The sequence below is a fragment of the Pelobates fuscus genome, chromosome 5 (assembly GCF_036172605.1).
Source record: "Pelobates fuscus isolate aPelFus1 chromosome 5, aPelFus1.pri, whole genome shotgun sequence".
NCBI classification, from domain to species: Eukaryota; Metazoa; Chordata; class Amphibia; order Anura; family Pelobatidae; genus Pelobates; species Pelobates fuscus.
Window position 1 is genome coordinate 139,308,395 of NC_086321.1, and position 20,142 is coordinate 139,328,536.

The following is a 20,142-nucleotide window of genomic DNA, read 5'->3' on the forward strand; positions in this document are numbered from 1 at the left end:
GACCACTAGTCAAACTCCTAGTGGTACTGATTACATGGTACCTGGGTGCCCCCCAGTTGTACGTGGAAGCCACTGTGTAGATACATACGCACTGACGTATACTCTGTCTCCCCACAGACAGGAAAAAATCATACTACCATTGTGTCAGACACTCCACAAGACCCTCGTCAGGGGATGAGGATCCATTATCTCCACCGTCCTTAGAAATCATAGACGAATGGAGGGCAGAGGACTCGCTCTCAGAGGAGGAGGTCTGGCAAGACATACCTCAGGAAGTCAGAGAACCCAGCCAAGACCCGGAATGGCTAAGGACATATAGATATTGGGGTCTAATCCCCACGCCCTAGGACGGGCTGATAACCACGGAGTACGATCTGTCACTGTATGCCAGACCGGAACACAATGGATACATGTATGTCGACAGCACCATGAAGGAGAGCTCACGGTGCTGCCAAAACTCCACAGTACTATACCCAATAAGGGTGACCCCTTGGGTAATTTGGAGACTACCGTACATCCCCATACGGGCTTACGTCCCGACATTTCTGACCGTTCAGCCCGGTCTTATTGAGGGCGACCCCCTCCTCAGACCACTCCAGAAAATCTCTAAGTGGTACTGATGGAAACAGTTCTGGGTGAACCCCAGCTGTATGTGGAGACCCACTAGTGGCAATAAGTGTATTACCGTACCTGACACCTGTCTCGGTACCCCACAGACCGGAAGAGGGTCCCAACAGGTCATAAGGGACATACATACAGGGGTGACCCCCTAAGCTGGGTGACCCCAGGATAGTCTTACCCCGGTGCTAGTGGCATAGGTACGAAGGGGTGATCCCCGCGCCCTTGTCTAGGGTTTTTTCTACCTTCAGAGTATGCTCTGGCATTGCATGCACAGACCAGGACTCACTACAGGCATGTGTTCCGACGCCTCTATGTGTCAATTGGAGGACCCGTACACCCTTCCCTTAACCGAGAAGGAGAACTCACTATACTGCCAAACTCTACAACTCTAGGACATATAAGGATGAACCATTAGATTATACATAGGGAGACTTTCACGTCTCCCATACCAGGGTACGTCCCGGTCCTACGAAGGGTGTCCTCATTCTCAGACCACTACCCAGATCCTACGGAAGTGGTACCGATTCATCGAAATGCTGGGTGACCCCGGTTATACACAGAGACACTCTGAGTGGCAATAAGCGTACTGTTGTACGATCCTGACTCCACAGACCGAAAGGGTGTGAACCAACAGGTCGGATTTCCCTCAATTCACCGACCAATTTCCAGGTGGGGATTAAGCTCCGGGGGAAGAAGCCCTCTCCAAGAGGCTGGCTAACAAGTCGGGCACCTTACCACCTAAGCACCATGGGAAGGACCCAACGCGACTTCCCCAAAGGGGAAAGAGAAAACTCGACTTAGCGGAACCGTCTCTCAGAACGTCCTGCTCATTGAACATCTCAGACCCTTCATCAGGGGACGAGGACTCCATTCTCTCCTTTCTCTGGAGATCATAAGAGAATGGAGAGTCTCCATCGGAAGAGGAAAAGTGACAGAACCCACTGGAAAACTTGCGTACCACCAGACACCCAGGATCATCCGAAAGGGGTTTGCTGAAGCACCGGGCACACCTTGCAAACCTCCGGCTTCGGGGAAAAGAAGTACGAAACAAGCTCAGGATGGAATGCCCACGTCATCTAGGAACGAACAAGATAGTCCTCAACAGGGAGCTCGGTGTCACTACAGGGATATCTATGCCCCGATCAGACCGAGGTCCACGTAAAGTAGTAAAGAAGAAGACAGGAGACTCTCACCGTCATCAACATAGACCAACCCAATGGTTTTGGGACGTACCGACATCTCAAGAAGGAAGGTATACATCTATTAGGAGACCTACTCCTCGAAAAGGTTTTTGCAAGGTTAGATTTGAAAGGACGCTTACCTATTGGCACACATAGTACCTCAAGAAGTTTTGGAAGCTGGTCAGGACACATTGAAGAGCAAAGGGTATCCGCTGTAACATACTGACCCTTTGCAAGCCCAATTCCTAACTGCGTAGACAAACGAGATTTATTGTCACAGTTCCTGGAATTGTTGGGATTCATAGTGAACAGAGCGGAGTCGGTTCGATTCCAGTCCTGAGTAACTACGTACCTCTACTTCGGAATAGATTCCACATTGGACGGATTGCACCTTCCCCACATCAACGATAGCGACTTTCGTAAGGAAATTCGACGGATATGACGGAAAGGCTCCATAGTACCTTGACTACTTCCCAGGACCACTCCACTGACGGGCCAGACATCGGCTGAAAGCTCACTGCCTGAGATCCGGGCACACCTACAAAATTGGGATCAGAATGGCAAGGACTTCGATAATACTCGTTACAGAGGTAAAGGAGCTAAGCGTGACTTCTGGAATGATTGTTTTAATTGGGATCATCCTCTGCTTCTTCAGTTTTAACTTGCCTTCGGGCAGATCAAAGGGAGAACATCATCGATTGTTAACGCAGGAGCGGCTAGAGTTGGTGGATTGGTGTCTTCCAAGGGAGACTGGTATGTCAAGGGACTATCGCAACCAACTAGAGTCATGGGACTCATGGACAACAGGTATTCCCCGAAATAATTTATCCACACTTGGAAGTCACTGGGGTATGGAAAGGGACTACGATTTTTTATTACCCCTATCTACCTCGATGTTGAATCTTGCTCATAATTTTTCACGACGGGCCGATCGGAACGATCCGACCGCTCCATTAACGGGATACGTTCCGTTATTTCTACAGCGCATAGTACGATTCACGACACTCCGGTCGATCAAGAACCTTTGATAGGCCGTTTTTCCGCAGGGTAACGTACGGTCCCGAACTATGAGTTAAAGTATCACGGTTGTGAGACTTTGATTGGGGTTTTTTCGGAACTAGTCAGATAACACGATCCTATCCCTCCGTCAGTCATATCACGTTAGATTTTTTTCGTCGGTTATCAGATATTCTGGAGTTCAACGTATATGATTTTTCGGTATCACCAGAAGGAAGGACCTCTACGGTGTCTCGTAGAACTAAATCCTTTCCGCATCCGTGTTTTACCCTGTTCCCGGCGGTTTTCCCAGTCTTTGTACAGTTATAGCGGTGTTTGGTTAGATGGAGATCCCGACAACACTTAGATTGACACATTAAGACATCGGCGGGGTTATAACAACCATACAAGCCAGTTCCCATGAACACTCCGTCTAGATGGGTTCACGGGTTGTTATCGTTAACGGGGGAGGAGACGTGCTTTAGGTACTCATTCGGTACGAGGCACGGCTGCTTCTCAGGCCTTCACGAGGGGCCTCTATATTTTTTACAGGCGGTGAATTGGACACGGCAAGACATCTTCCGTATATTTATTTTCGTCAACCACACACGCATCCTTTCGATCATACCACAGCTTTAAAAATGCAAAATACGAAGCCTCCTGTCATGTGATAAAATTGTAGATTATGCTAACGTAGTGTACCTATAATCTTAATTTTAATAATGACAGGAGGCGAGTATTTTCCCTCCCTGTTTCCCTCCCTATACTCAGGGAAATTCTAATTTTCTGGTTATCATTCTCAGTCTAATTATAAGATTTTGGATATTTCAGTATATTTATGGGATGCTTATTTGGTTGACGGGTGTTACAGCCGTGGCGATTATTTAAGTATACTATGGTTGTTTAATGTTGCAATTTGTTAACGTAATATAAATATAGATGCATATAGTACTGGTTTTTATGTGGACATCAGTTGGGTTCCATCACCTTTCACGTATTTCTGTTCTTTTCAGAGTAACCATCATAAAGATAAAAATCAAGATAAAGCTGGAAGGTTTTTCAAGTCATGTTCCAAATTATGTTCTACACGTTACTCAAGACTGTTATTCGAATTCCCTGACGCTATAATGGACTGTTTTCGCATCAAAGAAAGAGGAAATCATGTGACTGTCAGGGCTTTATATATGGATGTGATGCCTGTTACTGATTGGTTTAAAGTTTTCTGATTGACTTGTGCTGCTGGAGGCATAATGTAAAGAAAGTTATGCAAAATACTCGCCTCCTGTCATTATTAAAATTAAGATTATAGGTACACTACGTTAGCATAATCTACAATTTAAAGGCATGAAATTGCTTAAGAATTTTTTTTTTGTAGTTTAGATGTCTCCAAAACCCTTGAAACTATGAATTCAACAACACAATGATTTATCGTTCCAATTTAGTTACTAAATCAGCTCTAATGAAATAACTTCATTGAAGAACGCATGCCACTGCAGCTCCTGATCCTGGAACCAGATTTTCTGGATTATCGACGAAACAAAGTGACTACTGACCCATTACCTGCTGAAGGGTGACAGGGGATAGCAAGCTCTTCATATCGGTACCAAGGATGCAGTCCCCGCTTGTACCAAGCAGCGACATCAGTGATGACAAGCAAGGAACCCCCCTTCCCCCATGGACCGGCGGAGGTTATCCCGGTCTCCACCAACCTGATACACACTCCTTCGTTCACGTCTACTGCCTATGATGGTCCGTGACCTGTACAAGGCGGGCCTAGCACTACCCCTGGCACATGCTGCCCCGGCATTACAATAGTGGAGAGTTCCCTTGGACATCTTCCAGCGATTCTGGGACCGTCTGGAACAACATTTGACACCACAGTTGCCTATTGTCGTGAAGGAGGTATGGTGATAAATGGGCTAAGTGGGCCTCTCCCAGGCAGAATCCGGCACAGAGCACAAGCCACTCATGCTTCCTGCCAACCTAGGCTGAAGGCCATGCGGAGAATACCTCCACGGCATCACCCATGATGCCGGAAGACCGCCCACCGCTGGCGGCGGCAGTACATCAGGGTCCTCCACAGCACCCGCAAAGGCAAAGACCCAGCTTCACAGCATACCCTCGTCTGTGGATCATAGATGCGGCCCTTCCAAGGCCTGGGGCTGGAGAGGGGACTCTCTCTGCCCACACCTCACCGTTGCCCTATGGATCCGCTGTTTCACTGCCTAATCTAGGCATTGGCTGACTGTGGACATTGAATGGGTATTACCAGCCGCAGCCTTTCCTGCATACCCAAGTAGCGACTACCAACCATTGCATCCCTCATACATGTGGACACTCAAAGTATTCTTATTGTATTATTTTTGCTTTATTGTTTAACTTACCTTGCGTAGCTTTACATGTGTAGAAAGGGTCACAGTTTGCTGCGTCTTGGTGGCCTATTTAACCTGCATAGTACACTTATCTCTCACACTAAGTATTATAAGACTGATTTGCTACTTACCAAAGATACTTACTAAAGCTGGACCTTGGAAAATGAACAAGCAATCTCTTCTAACACTTGTGCAGACTGTACTATCTAACCTGATTGACCTAGTCCTTGCTACTTATTAGCCCAAGCATGTACCGAACCATATATATTATGCCGGTTTTCCTACGAATGCCTAACCTACAGTATTCCTACTGGCACCTATTTTATTTCACACTTACTTTCAGGCACCTATTCATGCCAGTTACTCCACTACTGTTTAGCGTAAATTGTCTAGCCAGGCATATTTGTGGTTATCAAAATTACACTAAAACAAAAATGTGCTGTATACTTGTCTGCCCTTTACTGTTGAAATGTGTATACTAATTATCTTGCCATTGCTGTCAAGGCAGTGCAAGATTGTTTGTTACTCTGAAGCACAAGAAAAATCAAAATTTACAACAAACCCCCCCCAAAAAAAACAAACTAACAAAGGGCAGCACACACTCCACATGGAAAGTAGCCATGGCATTTTCAGTACAGATGTCTGATCACTGTGCTTAATTTGTTAGTATTATAATTCAATTCATTACTTTTTTTTTTGTTTACTTCTAATAAATACTTATAGATAATACATCTTAAATGTTATGAAGAATACATCTTACCAATTAAATATTTATATATCGAGCTAGTTTACCAGGACACACTTATGAAAATGTCTAAACTTTACAATGCCATTTTTCAGTGGTTCTTATTTGACATTCGGTGGCCACGTTTGATTGTGTACTGCTCATTTAAAATAACACTCCAGTTTTTCTCACTGTTTTCCCATTAACTGGGATGTCAGCGACTCACTGGTGGAGTGGTAAGGGGTCAGCAACTCACCCCCCATCCACCTTCAAACACCCTCTTCCAGGTAGATGCCATCCAAATATGCATATGTGGATGGCAGATTGACTTTAGGTAAGATAACTACCTAATGTAATATACATTAGGAATTAAATCTACGTAATAATAAATAAAAAAAAGTTTAAAAAAGTGACAATTTCAGAAATTCCAGGCACGAAAACTACTTAAATGGAAACTATAGTGCCAGGAAAACAAACAAGCTTCCACTTCTGTCAAGACCCACTCCTGTGGTGCAGAAGGGGCTAATAACCCCTTCTGTCACTTACCTGGGTCCAGCGCCGATGTCCCTCAGTGCTGGCTCAGCTTACGTCAGCTGGCGGGGGAGACCAAATGTGCACGCACAGTAATGGCTGCGCTCGCATTAGGATCGCCCTATAGGAAAGCATTATTTAATGCTTTCCTGTGGGGATTCCGCCGACGCTGTAAGTCCTCATGCATAGTGTGAGGAAGTCCAGCGTCATTTAGACAACCAAAAGTCGTCTTAGCACCCGGAAGTTCCTCTAGTGGCTGTCTGGTAGACAACCACTAGTGGAGGAGTTAACCCTAGCAGGTAATTATTGCAGTTTATAAAAACGGCAATATTACATGTTCAGGGTTAAAGGTGATAGGAGTTTGCCTACAGTGAAAGCACTAGTGTCTCTCTCTTCAGTCTTCTATTGCGTTTGCCCCTTGTATCTTAAAAAAAGTTACTTGAGGCAACATAACTACTACAGCCTGCTGTAGTGGATATGATTCCAGCAGTTCCCTGGATTTGAAACAAAAGTTCAGGCTGGTGGTTGGTGATGATGCTGCTAGAGGTAGAGTTACAAATGCTGCACTTACTGACTCAACCACCATGACCATTTGGAATCACTGAAAAGATCCTGGTGCTTGGAATAACACTTTGATTATAACTCTCCCCTCCAACCCACCAGTGCCTTTAATCGTAAATTTTCTTCTTTGCACTAGATCTCAATATCCAGGTACCAATTGGTTTGCTGTGCCCATGAGGTCTGCAGTTTGCCCTTCTGTCTTAAATCTGTTTATGCAGCCCTAACCACTTTTTTCCCCAAGAGGTTTGTAGAGAGGCTGTATGATCTTATTATAGTGTCCCTTTAACTAATCCCTTCCATTGACATCAATGTTCGTACACGGGATAGTACACTTTTAAAGCTTCCCATTACTATCCATGAGGATTAAACTCCAATGACCGTACTGTCAAGATACAATGGAATTTGCTCAAACCTAGTCGGGAATAGGTTAACATACATGGAAAACAAAAACAGTATTGTCCAGTTTCTGTTTTGCATGCATGTTAATTTAATATTAATATTGTCCAGTTTCTGTTTTGCATGCATGTTAATTTAATATTAATATTGTCCAGTTTCTGTTTTGCATCCATGTTAACCCCCCCACGTTTAATGATTCATCTGTATTATATATTAACAAGCTTTTCAATAGAGTAGAGTCATTCCCAGTTGAGGCACCAGTGCTAAAGTGCAGACTTCAAGCTAAAACGTAACACTCAGACCTTAAGAAAATGATTGTAATTTAAAACAGTTATGAGATGACATGCAAATTCAATCATCAAAAATAAAACTATATTGCAAATCCTGACTCATCCTAATATATGGAACAGACCAAAAACAATTTCAGTTCGTAAATTTTTCTCCAGCGAGCTGGTTAGGAATACACAAAACGCTTATGCAAAAGTTAAACTCTTGGATTTAACCCCTTAAGGACCAAACTTCTGTAATAAAAGGGAATCATGACATGTCACACATGTCATGTGTCCTTAAGGGGTTAAACATGGCTTAGATTTTCAGGAATGGTTAATTAAGTATTTACTCACCGCATCTTTGGCATCTTCATTGCGTACAGTTGATATTTTGGAACTTGCTTCCATTTCTTTTATTCCAAAGAGAAATTTAAGTTACTCTATCAGCTGATTTTTCTATACACTACAATTTGTACTAAATATGTATTGGCTTTACAGATTTAACATGTGACTTGTGCTACAGGACTTAAGTCCCAGTCACTTGAAATGACACAGGATTGAGCTACTCCACAGGTGCGAGGTTTGACCCACTGACTGTGTGAGAGGCACTGTGCCAGATCTAATTTTAGCCTAGCTTATGAGGCTTGTAAATAAGGCAGAGGATACTGATGCAGCTAAACTGCAAACCATGAACCAGACGAGTAGCAACCATGGCCCATTATTTCAGGAATTTATACATAATATTGGCAAAAATAATTGACATTTTCTATGCCAGACTGCTTTTAATTATAAATACGGTTATGTACCAGTGCAAAAGTGAAAACGCTATCTAGTAAATACACTAAAGGTTCAGGGGAATAAATTAGAGTAAAAAGTTTTACAAGTTTGGAGTGAAAAGTGATTACTCACAAATATTAATGCCACTATAGATAATCACATGGCTATGGAGTTTATGCATATAGTTGTGTACAAATTGTAAATATATATATTGATATATATTGTTAAATGGTAACTTTTTTTTCTCTTGAATAGTTAACAGACACTTAATAAAACAGGGTGAAGAAGTTAAGTAATTAGTGTTTTATACATAGCACAACAGGTTAAGAGAACATTAAATTTTATGAGGTGTGTCACAATTCAATAACTTAATAGTGAAAAAAAAGGAAGGCATCTATAGGTTAGTACTTCGTAAAAACACTAAAGACTTAGGAAAGTAATAAAAATAAAAAAGGACAGAAATGTTTGAGAGTTGATTAGCAGGTTACAAATATTAATGGCACTATAGACAAGTACACGTTTGTGAGTTAACGAAAATAGTCATATACATTTGAAATATATATATCGCTAAGTGTTTTTTTTTTTTCTTTCTCTGCTGTTTGGTGTCCATTAATTATTAAAGAAAGGTCCGAGATATGTCGGATTGGTCAAAGTTTTAGATATGAGTAAGAAATAGGGAGCTTTGAGATATATAATATATATAAAAAAAAAAAGGATAATAAGAATGTATAGCAATCCTATATAAACAAAAACAGATCACTTGATTTTGAAATGAAAATGAGGTGTTTAATGATAGTAGTATAAAGTTCTTTAACATGTTTAAAAATATAGGGAAATTAGAGCTGGACCTTACTTTTCCCTTGTACGAGCCTTAGCCTCCACTGCCGTAACCTCATAAGGGTTGAAGAGTGCGCAACAAGACCCACCTAGTAGATTGGTTTTTGACTCTCTTTAGAGTCTTTAGAATGTATGAGCGTATGTTTTATCTAGTGAGTGCACTAGAAGATGTTTTATGTAGGTATACTTGTGTTGGTTCATTTAATTGTTTACGAGAGTTCATCAAACTGCCCAAGAATATATTAGACAATGGTTAAATTGAAAACAACAAACATTCAAGGATTAAATATCCTACAAAAAAAGACGTGCCTATCAAGACTATTTGAAAAAGGAAACAGTCCAAATTGCTATGGTTCAAGAGACACACTGGCGTAAACAACATGAAAATAGATGGGTCAGTAGATTCTTTCCCTTAAAAATATGTGCTTCTAGAGAGGAGGGTAAAAGAGGAGGAGTTGCAATATTTTTTTTCTAAAGATCTAAAAATTAATGTAAAATTCACAGAACTAGATCCGGAAGGAAGATTTATTATTCTTGTCTGCACAATTAATGATGAATTGTTTACTGTAGTTAATCTTTATTTGCCCAACAAAAATCCTATGGGCCTATTTAGAAAAGTCTTAAATAGTGTTGAAAAAGACGGAGCAGGCCTAAAGATTTATGCTGGGGACTTTAATAGCACACAGGACCCCCTAATAGATCAGTTCTCGGAAAGGCAAATTCCCTAGGACAAGCAAGTTCAAAAAAATGCAAGAACTTTTAATAATTTGTTGAAAAGAGAAGGATTATTTGATTTATGGAGACTGAATAATCCTGCTGTTAAAGAATTTACGTTTTATTCCTGGCCTCACGATTCTTACTCTAGAATAGATTTTATTTTTGGAGAATTAAAACTGATAGATAGAACCCATAAAATAGAAATTAAACCAGTAATATGGTCAGATCATGACAGTGTGTATCTGGAACTACACAATAATAAATTAAGAAGTAACAATAATATAACGTGGAGGCTGGATGATGCTTTACTAATAAATAAGAAATATAGGGAACATATAGACAGAACGACTATGCTTTACTTTCAAGAAAATAATAGATAAGTAGATAACGACACCTTATGGTGTACATACAAAGCAGTACAAAGAGGACACTGTATAATGCCAAAGAAATTAAGGAATAAAAAGAATGGCGCTAACCTACAAGATCTCCATATTCAATTTTATAACTTAAAGAAAAATAACACAAATCCATGTAAAAAAAATCAGATAAAAATAGCGAACATTAAAGCAGAGATCCAAGAAAAGATTTGTGAAAAAAAAATAGAATAAATAGGTCTAAACTTAAAAAATTAGATATTATAATTTCAACAGAGCTGACAAAATAATGTCCAACATGCTAAAAAAAAAAAGAAACAATTAATCAGGTTGATAAAATAAAAATAACGATACCATCTCCCTTCTTCCGGAAGATATAGGGAAAAACTTCAATGAGTATTATGCCAATTTACATAGTCTTTCAAAAACTACTCCTCCAGAAATAATAAAATATTATATTAAATCAGCTAAATTGAATAAAATAACAGAAATTCAAGCAAATAATTTCAATAAAGAGATCACGGAGGAAGAGATTAACAGAGCAATAGATAGGCTAGAAAACTACAAAACTCCAGGTCCAGACGGTTTTGGGAATAAATTTTACAAACAAATCAAAACTCAATTAGCAGGTTACCTAAAAAACACTTTTAATACGGCAGTTAAAAAAGGCAGATTTCCAAACGAAATGCTGAAAGCAAACATTCTTCCCATATTGAAACCGGGGAAAGACCCAACTAAAGTCCAAAGCTATCGTCCAATCTCGTTAATAAATGTAGATATTGAGTTATTTTCCTCCATTATAGCCGGTAGACTGAAAGTAGTTATGAGTCACCTAATCCACCCTGATCAAACAGGCTTTGTTCTGGATAGAATGACAAACAACAATATCAGACGATTGATAGACGTATTGGACACAGCACAACTAAATGCTGATCCTGTTTGTTAGAGAAATTATAACATTTTGAAATTCCCACCGCCATTAAAAAATGGAATATTGACTTAAAAACAAAAATAGAATTAAAGCAATTGACATCCACTTTCCAAAAAATCAATAAACATGTACATTCTCTTGTATTAATAGAAACACATTTTAAGATGGCTAACTTATGGTACGTGACACCAAATAAAATATCAAAATTTGCCACGGGTACTAAGCTAAATGTTGGAAATGTAGAGAGGAAAAAGGGAACTACATTCATATGTGGTGGCCATGTAAAAAAGGGTTTGTGGTATGGCAGTGGGCTCAATATATTATTCATACATTGTGTGATGTTAAAATATTTTAAAACCTGAAATAATGTTATTACATTGTCAGTGGCCAAAACTAAACAAAATAGAACAATTCTTAATTATACATTGTTTAATGGCTTGTATAATAGTGATAGCAAGAAATTGGAAGGGAGGTAATCCTTATTCCATTAAACAAATAGTTTCACAACTGGTTTACCAACTTAAAATGGAGAAGGACCACTGCAAAAGCCTGAATAACAACTCGAGCCTTTGGGACAGCTGGGATAAAAAAAAAATAAGAAAAATGTAATATCAATAACAATTGAAGTGTGATAACGGGACGGTTAGATTTGAGATCTCTCGTAAAGGGTTGGGATTGTCTGTGTTGGTTTGTGTATATGAATGTTTTGCAACCTTTTGTATAAATGTAATTTGTTAAACAATTTAATAAAGACTTAAAAAAAAAAAAATCACAATGTCCCTTTCCAAGGTAAACTGGTTTTGAATGGTTTGACACTTTCCTTGGGAGATTCTTGTCTGTTGTCCTCTTCATATGCATAAGTTCCCCTTTCAAATTAGATACATAGAAACATAGAACCATCTAGTCTGCCCAATTTTCTAAATACTTTCATTAGTCCCTGGCCTTATCTTATAGTTAGGATAGCCTTGTGCCTATCCCACGCATGCCTAAACTCCTTTACAGTGTTAACCTCTACCACTTCAGCTGGAAGGCTATTCCATGCATCCACTACCCTCTCAGTAAAGTATTTCTTCCTGATATTATTTTTAAACCTTTGTCCCTCTAATTTAAGACTAATAGAAACATGCATCCACTACACTCTCAGTAAAGTAATACTTCCTGAGATAGATCAAACCTATGCTTGATACAGAACACTGTGTGGGTTACCCAATAGAATGGAGTGCAGATCAACCCTAATGATATAGGTGCACTGTAACCTTTGGTTTTTGGAATGATCTCAGCCAATGAATTTTGCAGCTGGCTTTATTGATACCACCAATGCTGATTAAGGGACTTCTGCTTTAGTAATATCTGAAGAAGGGGCAAGACTGAAGGCGCCTCAGGAACAAAGTGACATATCTTTTGAAAGGTTTGTCTACACCATATTCCTGGCACCATAACCAATACAGCACAATTAAATGTTTAGAGTGCTTAGATATTTTAAAGAGATACTATAGTCACAGCTAATTGAATTTGTTCTGTTGAGTAGAATCATTACCTTCAGGCTTTTTGCTGTAAACACTGTCTTTTCAGAGAAAATGCAGTGTTTACATTACAGCCTAGTGATAACTTCACTGGCAACTCCTTAGATGGCTGTTAGAGATCCTTCTTGGGTCATGGCTGCTTAAAATGCATCCAAACATTCAGTGTCTCCTCACTCTGCATGCAGACACTAAACTTTCCTCATAGAGATTAATTGATTCAATTCATCTGTATGAGGAGATGCTGAGTGGCCAGGGCTGTGTTTGAATCATGCTGGCTCTGCCCCTGATCTGCCTCTTTGTCAGTCTCAGCCAATCCTATTGGTAAGCATTGTGATTGGATCAGGCTACCACTTCTGATGATGTCAGCAGACTGCTTGTTTTTTTTTTAAAACAGCATGCAGAGTTACAGCTTCTGCCTTGAATAAAGTAAGATTTTTACTATGTTTATGGAGGCATGAGAGGCCCAGATGGTGGTGTTAACACTATATGGTCAGGAATACATGTTTGTGTTCCTGACCCTATAGTGATCCTTTAAGGTTTCTGCAGACTACTAACACAAAGATAATTCTTCTACTGGTGATGATATATACAGTATGTAAATAACAGACCAATAACAAAGGGAAGTGTACAGTGATAGAATGCCAATCCCTGTGGGTCTTAAGTGCACTACAAACACCTACTGTCAAGGTCACTCCCCACAACAAATATAGTACAAACAACAAAAGAAATGTGCAGGTGCAAGTGCAAAAATTCCCTCACTAGAAATATACAAATGGGCAATATTATTACCCTTAGCAGAATATAGCACCAGAATCTAAAATGGATAAAATCAAAGTATATGGTGTTGTGTAAGAACTTTAAGTCACATATATAATCTAGATAATGTCACTCACATACTGCAAAGTCAATTCTAGCTGACTCAGACTTTAAATGTTTGAGTAATATATACCTTCTGTCAAACATTCTTTAATATTCTTATATTCTTTTACATAAAAGAACTTGAGACAGACATCACAGATAAAGTGCATTTTATTTGGAAAATGTTATTAGTACATGTTATAGACATAAAAGGATTCCCTCTACTATTCACAGATCTTTTAGTGTCACAAAAAGAAGCATTACATCATTACTAGGTGTATACAATTTTGTAAAAACATGTGAGTGTAGTACAACAATGTACAACCAGAGAAGTTGGACTAAAAAAGGCACATTAAACATATTATACATAGCTTTAGTACATGTGAAAAGAGCTTGCATTTCTTCAACTACTCAGAAACTGGAACCTGTGCAATCCACTATCTGGCATGAAACACTGCTATTTAACATTTACATTACAAAGTAATAAAGGATATAGCAGTCTTTTGTTCTTAGGTTCATAGCAAACAAGCAATCTAAAAAAAAAAAATCATGTGCATTCTGAGAAATGCTACAAATAAAATATAGTAGATACAATGTAAAAACCAATATTGCTTAAAAAAATATTTAATATATTAGGAAAATAGTTGAAGGAATGTTAGGTTTTATTAAATTGTTTTTAAGCTGGTACAGTACATTGTATGGCAGCAGTCTTAATTTAGGACCTGCTATTTAAACCACACAACTATGTACACTGCTAGACATTTTTGGCATTGAAAGGTTACAAGGAAATCAACAAAGTTACATCAGAAAAGACTGATTCTTTCCATATCTTAAAAGCCAAATTTCATACATTTCAAATCGACAAAATAGTCAATATGTTTTACAGAGTATACAAAACCAGACATTATTTTCACAACTACAAAGCAAAATGTTACTTTTTTACTCTCTCAGGGGGCCTCAGGCTAGTAGTGCATGTGTGTATGTTTGTTGAAACATACAATTCAATAATGGAAATGGAAAAGTGCCAAAATAATGGAGGACAATTTTTGTAGTTGATCAAGGTAGGAGACAACCTGATGGGGGAAGGGCATGGGGCTAGGTTAACATAAGAATTGTTTAATGGTAACTTCATGTTCTATTGGGGCTCTACAATATAAACTAAGTTACAAGTAATTCAGTGGTGAGATGGATTAATCTCCCAAGCCAATGCAATGCTTCTCATAAAATACCATTTATAGAGAAGTATTAATACCAATGATGCTCTATGAGGAACCCTCACTTCCACTTTGAGCAAGAGCAAAACGCTCTCATCTTTAGGAGTTTGTAACATTCCTTTAATGGTGGTTTATAAAATCTGAAATATAAACCAACTCAGAAACCCTCTAGCTTCAACATCACTGTGTGATGTCCTTCAGAATGATAGAATTGCAAAAACAAGGTATTGATGAGTTTTTATTTTTGTTTGGTTTGTAGAAAATATTAGCTTTCTTTCTGGAGGGCTGTTGAATGTTGAGTTCATTCTTACACAGGACATTAATGCCACACTATTATAAATGGCATGGGTGAGATGACTAATGTTCTCACATGGATAACTTGGATATCAAATACAATCTAAAGAAGCACCTCACAATAAAAAAAATAAAAATAAAACACAAACACAAAGGTGTCTGTAGCAAATTCAGTAATATTTCATTACTGCTCAATAAAACCTTAACACGGCAAAACAAGAACAGCTAAAGGCACTTTTGTACTATACAGGCACCTGTAAAAGGGGACTTTCACAAAGAGCATCTGCATCAGCAGTATAGAGAAATAACGGTGCTATGAATGCTTCAGTTTGTTAGGATAGAGCTAAAAATGTGGCATTAAAATTAAGTAATTCTATCAAAAACAACTTTAGAGCCATAAAGACATCTTTCATTGGCCCCAGCCAATCCCTTGTATATAGTACTGCAGCAATCAATGGAGGAACACCCATGTGAAAACAGAACACCTCAGTGGACTGTACTGTACTTCTAGTATAGATACTAACAACTCTAACTTAAAACTTGCCTTTTTTTTGTTTTTTAACAGTTTTTAAAAGGGAGTAGTTGAACATGATAGTGGTGGGCAGAGATAGCCTACAGCAAGGTCTAGTGGAAAAAAAATAAAACTGACTTTATCTGTGGATAACGATAAAGTGTGCACAGACTGGTGAAAAGAGCAGAGCTGTGTGTTAAATACCAATCTTTCACCTAAAAGAAGCCATCCTTTGACAGTGTTTGATAGAAGACACCAACTATGGTCCTATAACATTAGTAAAAAGATACGGTCATAAGAGGTAATGACATTGACAAAAGTGTTAAAATAGTAAATACAACTTGGAAATCCTTCATATAAAAACATTTGAGATATTTATAAACTTAAAGATATGCTACTTAAGAGTTACATTTACAATGGACTTGGGCAGTTCGACAGGTCTGCATACAATTTTGAAACTACCCTAGAAAATTAGAAGGACAGGTAGGTACAATATAGCTTTGTTTTACTGGTCCCATTCAACCTACATCTGGTTTAGAATAACTATGCATATTTAATATAAAAATAAGGAACTTAAACCCCATAGGCACCAGGGTAAGGCAGTGTCATCATGATGATCCAGGAGGGTTAAAATGAAAACAAAAAAGGTTAACATTAAAAAAAATACATGCATTACAAAAAAAAATCCACATTAATGTAAAGAACTACAAATATGAAATATTGAGCATTAACACATAATAACTTTAAGAGAGATGTGCTTTATCAGTGCATCATCATATCCCATGCTTTCTGATCACATTATGTGAATGCCAGAATAATCTTTACATAGCATTCACTGCAAATTACAGAGGCTTGAATAAATTGTGCACAAATATCAGGTTTATAATTCCAGATGTCTCAAAGGCAGTGGAGTGTGGAAGTAGGTAGGTCCTATACAATTTGGAAAGTGACAGATTAGAAAAGAAATCGTAAAAAAAAATAAAAAATGTTCTTGTAGACAAGAGAATTAATATTTGCTCAAAATTTCCATAACATTCTATCCTTTACAAATCAGAATTAAAAGTACCATAAGGTTTATGAAATTGTTACGATATCCAACCCTTTGTAAATATATCCATTGGTGGGAAGATTTCTGGGGATTCAGGTAACAATGAATGCAATGAAAAGCTGAGTGTCTGGATAAGTTATTTAGCTCATGACAAAATACAAAACTTGCACACAATGTTCAGCTATAAAGAAAATAAACATACTTGAAAGAAAAACAAAAACAAACATTTTAGTATTTGATAGTTACAACCTTTGGCAAACACAAAAGATAAAATGTATGAATTTGAAATCTAAGGACCATTAGGATGCAATGTTGAAAAAATGAAGCATTTTTCCCTTCGCAAAAGAGGAGGGTCAAATGTGAATTACACTTAATATGCATTTGACTTTACTGTTATTGATCAAGGATAGTCACCATGCAGAGAACTGCTTTCGCATGAAGTAGTGTTTTCAGTTTCACATATCCTGATATATGTATATATTATGAAAAATAAATAAAAAACAAGACAAAATACACAAACAAAGGTGTGACAGGTGAAACAAAACATAAAATCCACCTAGGTGGTATTTAGTAATTCTCCTGACCAAAAGGATGTAAGTATACCAAAGGAAAGAAAATTGGAAAAAAACTTTGTAGATGCCATTTAGTTAAAATACATTGTGTTCTAACACAACAGTTTACTCCAATAATCTCACAAATGGTAGCTCACAATGCTTGGCATGTGACTTGGTGGTTTCTTTGATGAGGAAGATGCAAGCACCAAGTAAAAAATCTTAAATTTTAATATTACAGTGCACAAATTAAAGGACAATTCTGACCCGAAGGTAGTGTTGTCATTTATACTTCTAGTGGGTAACCAATTAAAATAAAAAATAAATAAAATAAGTATTTGACTGTAAAAGATAAAAAATAAAAAAAGTTTACGTTTTAATGATGCTAGCTACAAAGATTAACACTGAATGAAGCAGCATGTGTGTTTCCATGGTGATTACAGTACAAAATAAAGAAAACCCCAAACATATCCTTTAATCTTAAAGACCAGATAGAATGTCAAATATGTTGTGCCATGCCAAAGAACAGACTTTAACAAGTAGGATGCAGCCCTTACAATAATAAAATATTGCATAATAGGTCAAACTAAACAATTTTCACATTATCTGTTATTGATACTCACTTCCTGCGTAATGTTATAAAGCAGCCCATTAACCAGGGCTAATAAATATATTGAATGCTCTTGTTGCACACAGTACTCACGTACCCTTCTCAGAGGGACCTACATAGGATTAACATTTGGTATGCATTTGTAAACAACATTCTATTCCCTGGTTTTAACAGGTTAGAACAAGATGAAGCCTTAAAAAGTGGTGGTCTGGCTGATCAATCTTCAGATGTGCTCACTAGGTCAATGTGGTTGCAAGGATGATTATAAGTATTAACAGCAAGATGACTACACAGATAATTATGAAGATCATTTTCTGAAAAACAAGGGGGAAAAAAATATTAGACTTTAAAAAAAAAAAAAAAATTCTAGTAATTCTTTAATATTCCAAAACATATTCATGAACTATATTGAAGACTGCATTAGTTAAAATAATTCTGAACATCAAACCTATGAGATGAAAATAGAAAACCGCCTTAGTATTTTACAGCAGCAACAATTAATAAGCAGGCACTAGTAAGGTTACTTTTTTGTTTGTTTTTTTTAATCCAAGTACAACGTATCCCTTACAAAGTTTATATATAAACATTATTTTATACCTTCCTTAACCCCCCTAAAAGACTGAGCCAAATGTACACGTTTTGATCAACATAAAACGTAAACAAAACTTGGAATTTAATTATATGTCTGTTCAACCGTAATTCACCTCTTTCATATTAAGTGCACCCACACTAATTACATATTTTATTCAGGAGAAATAGGGCTTTCATTTAATATCAAATATTTAGCTATGAAACATAATTTAAGATGAATAAAATATTTTTAAAAAATGTGAGAAATTAAGAAATGTTATTTTTTTTTAGTTCTGCATGACATTTTAACTGTGAATGTCATAATACTGTTAGCTTTTACTGCAATAAAATACACATATTTGTATTCAGCGATGTCTCACGTGTAAAACAGTACCCCATATGTACAGGTTATATGGTGTTTTGGGAAGTTACAGGGTCAAATATAGCATGTTACATTTTCCAGCTTTTTCACATTGAAATTCGTCAGATTGGTTACGTTACCTTTGAGACCGTATGGTAGCCCAGGAATGAGAATTACCCCCATGATGGCATACTACTTGCAATAGTAGACAACCCAAGGTTTTGCAAATGGGGTATGTCCAGTCTTTTTTAATAGCTAGCCAATTATTAACGCTAACTTTGGCCAGTGTTTGTGACTGACTGTGTGAAAAATGCAAAAAACTAATTTGAATGCCAATTTTGGCCAGTGTTTGTGACTAAGTAGCTACTAAAAAGACTGGACATACCCCATTTGCAATACCTTGGATTGTCTACTTTTGCAAATGGCATGCCATCATGGGGGTAATTCTCATTCCTGGGCTACCATAAGGTCTCAAAGGCAACGTAACCAATCTGGCGAATTTCAATGTGAAAAAACTGAAACGCAAGCCTTATATTTGACTCTGTAACTTTTGAAAACACCATAAAACCTGTACGAGGGGTACTGTTATACTCCAGAGACTGCGCGAAACACAAATATTAGTGTTTCAAAACCGTAAAACGTATCACAACAAATATATCGTCAGTGCAAGTGCCGTTTGTGTGTGAAAAATGCAAAAAAATTTAACTTTCACTGATATCATCGTTGTAATACATTTTACCGTTTTGAAACGCCAATATTTGTGTTCAGCGAAGTCTCCCCATGTACAGGTTTTATGGTGTCTTGGAAAGTTACAGGGTTAAATATAGTGCTAGCAAATTATAATAAAATGACTTAATTATGTAAAAATATTACATATATATATAAGTAGAATTAAAATATATAGATCTCAATATTTACATATATATTTGATATATATATTATGTCGTTCTAAGTATTTTGATATCTATATATATTTTAATATCAAAATACAGTTAGAAAGAAATTACACATTTTTTATTTTTCATTTTTAACGTATTTATATATTTATTATATATATATATATATTAAACTAATATCATTAAACGTGTATTTTGATATTAATATACATATATTAATATTAAAATACACTTAATGATGTGTATATATATTATTTGTTATTTATTATTTATTTGTTATTTATTTATTTTCAAACTGTTTTTAAACTTTATGACAGGCAGCAGGGGGACTACCTGTCATTCCAGGCACTCCCCCTGCTGGCACTGCTATGGACAGCTATATCGTCCATGTGATCGTGAGGTCCTCGCGATCACATGGC

General features: G+C 37.4%; 2 protein-coding genes across 19 annotated transcripts in view; both read right to left on the bottom strand.

Moving 5' to 3' along the window:
- RIMBP2 (RIMS binding protein 2) overlaps positions 1 to 8,232 on the bottom strand; it is a 547,982-nt gene extending 539,750 nt beyond the window's left edge. For 11 of the 17 annotated variants that reach the window (XM_063454348.1, XM_063454352.1, XM_063454358.1 and 8 more), the window contains exon 1: positions 8,006 to 8,232. In XM_063454348.1, the coding sequence (XP_063310418.1) occupies positions 8,006 to 8,059 (54 nt within the window). In that variant the 5' untranslated portion in view covers positions 8,060 to 8,232. The remainder of the gene's footprint in view (positions 1 to 8,005) is intronic. The other 6 variants (XM_063454365.1, XM_063454367.1, XM_063454364.1 and 3 more) reach the window with 2 other exon arrangements.
- A 5,589-nt stretch (positions 8,233 to 13,821) lies between these two features.
- Positions 13,822 to 20,142, bottom strand: part of STX2 (syntaxin 2) — a 92,008-nt gene continuing 85,687 nt past the window's right edge. Inside the window, exon 10 of one of the 2 annotated variants that reach the window (XM_063454345.1) lies at positions 13,822 to 18,210. In XM_063454345.1, the coding sequence (XP_063310415.1) occupies positions 18,133 to 18,210 (78 nt within the window). In that variant the 3' untranslated portion in view covers positions 13,822 to 18,132. The remainder of the gene's footprint in view (positions 18,211 to 20,142) is intronic. The other variant, XM_063454344.1, reaches the window with a different exon arrangement.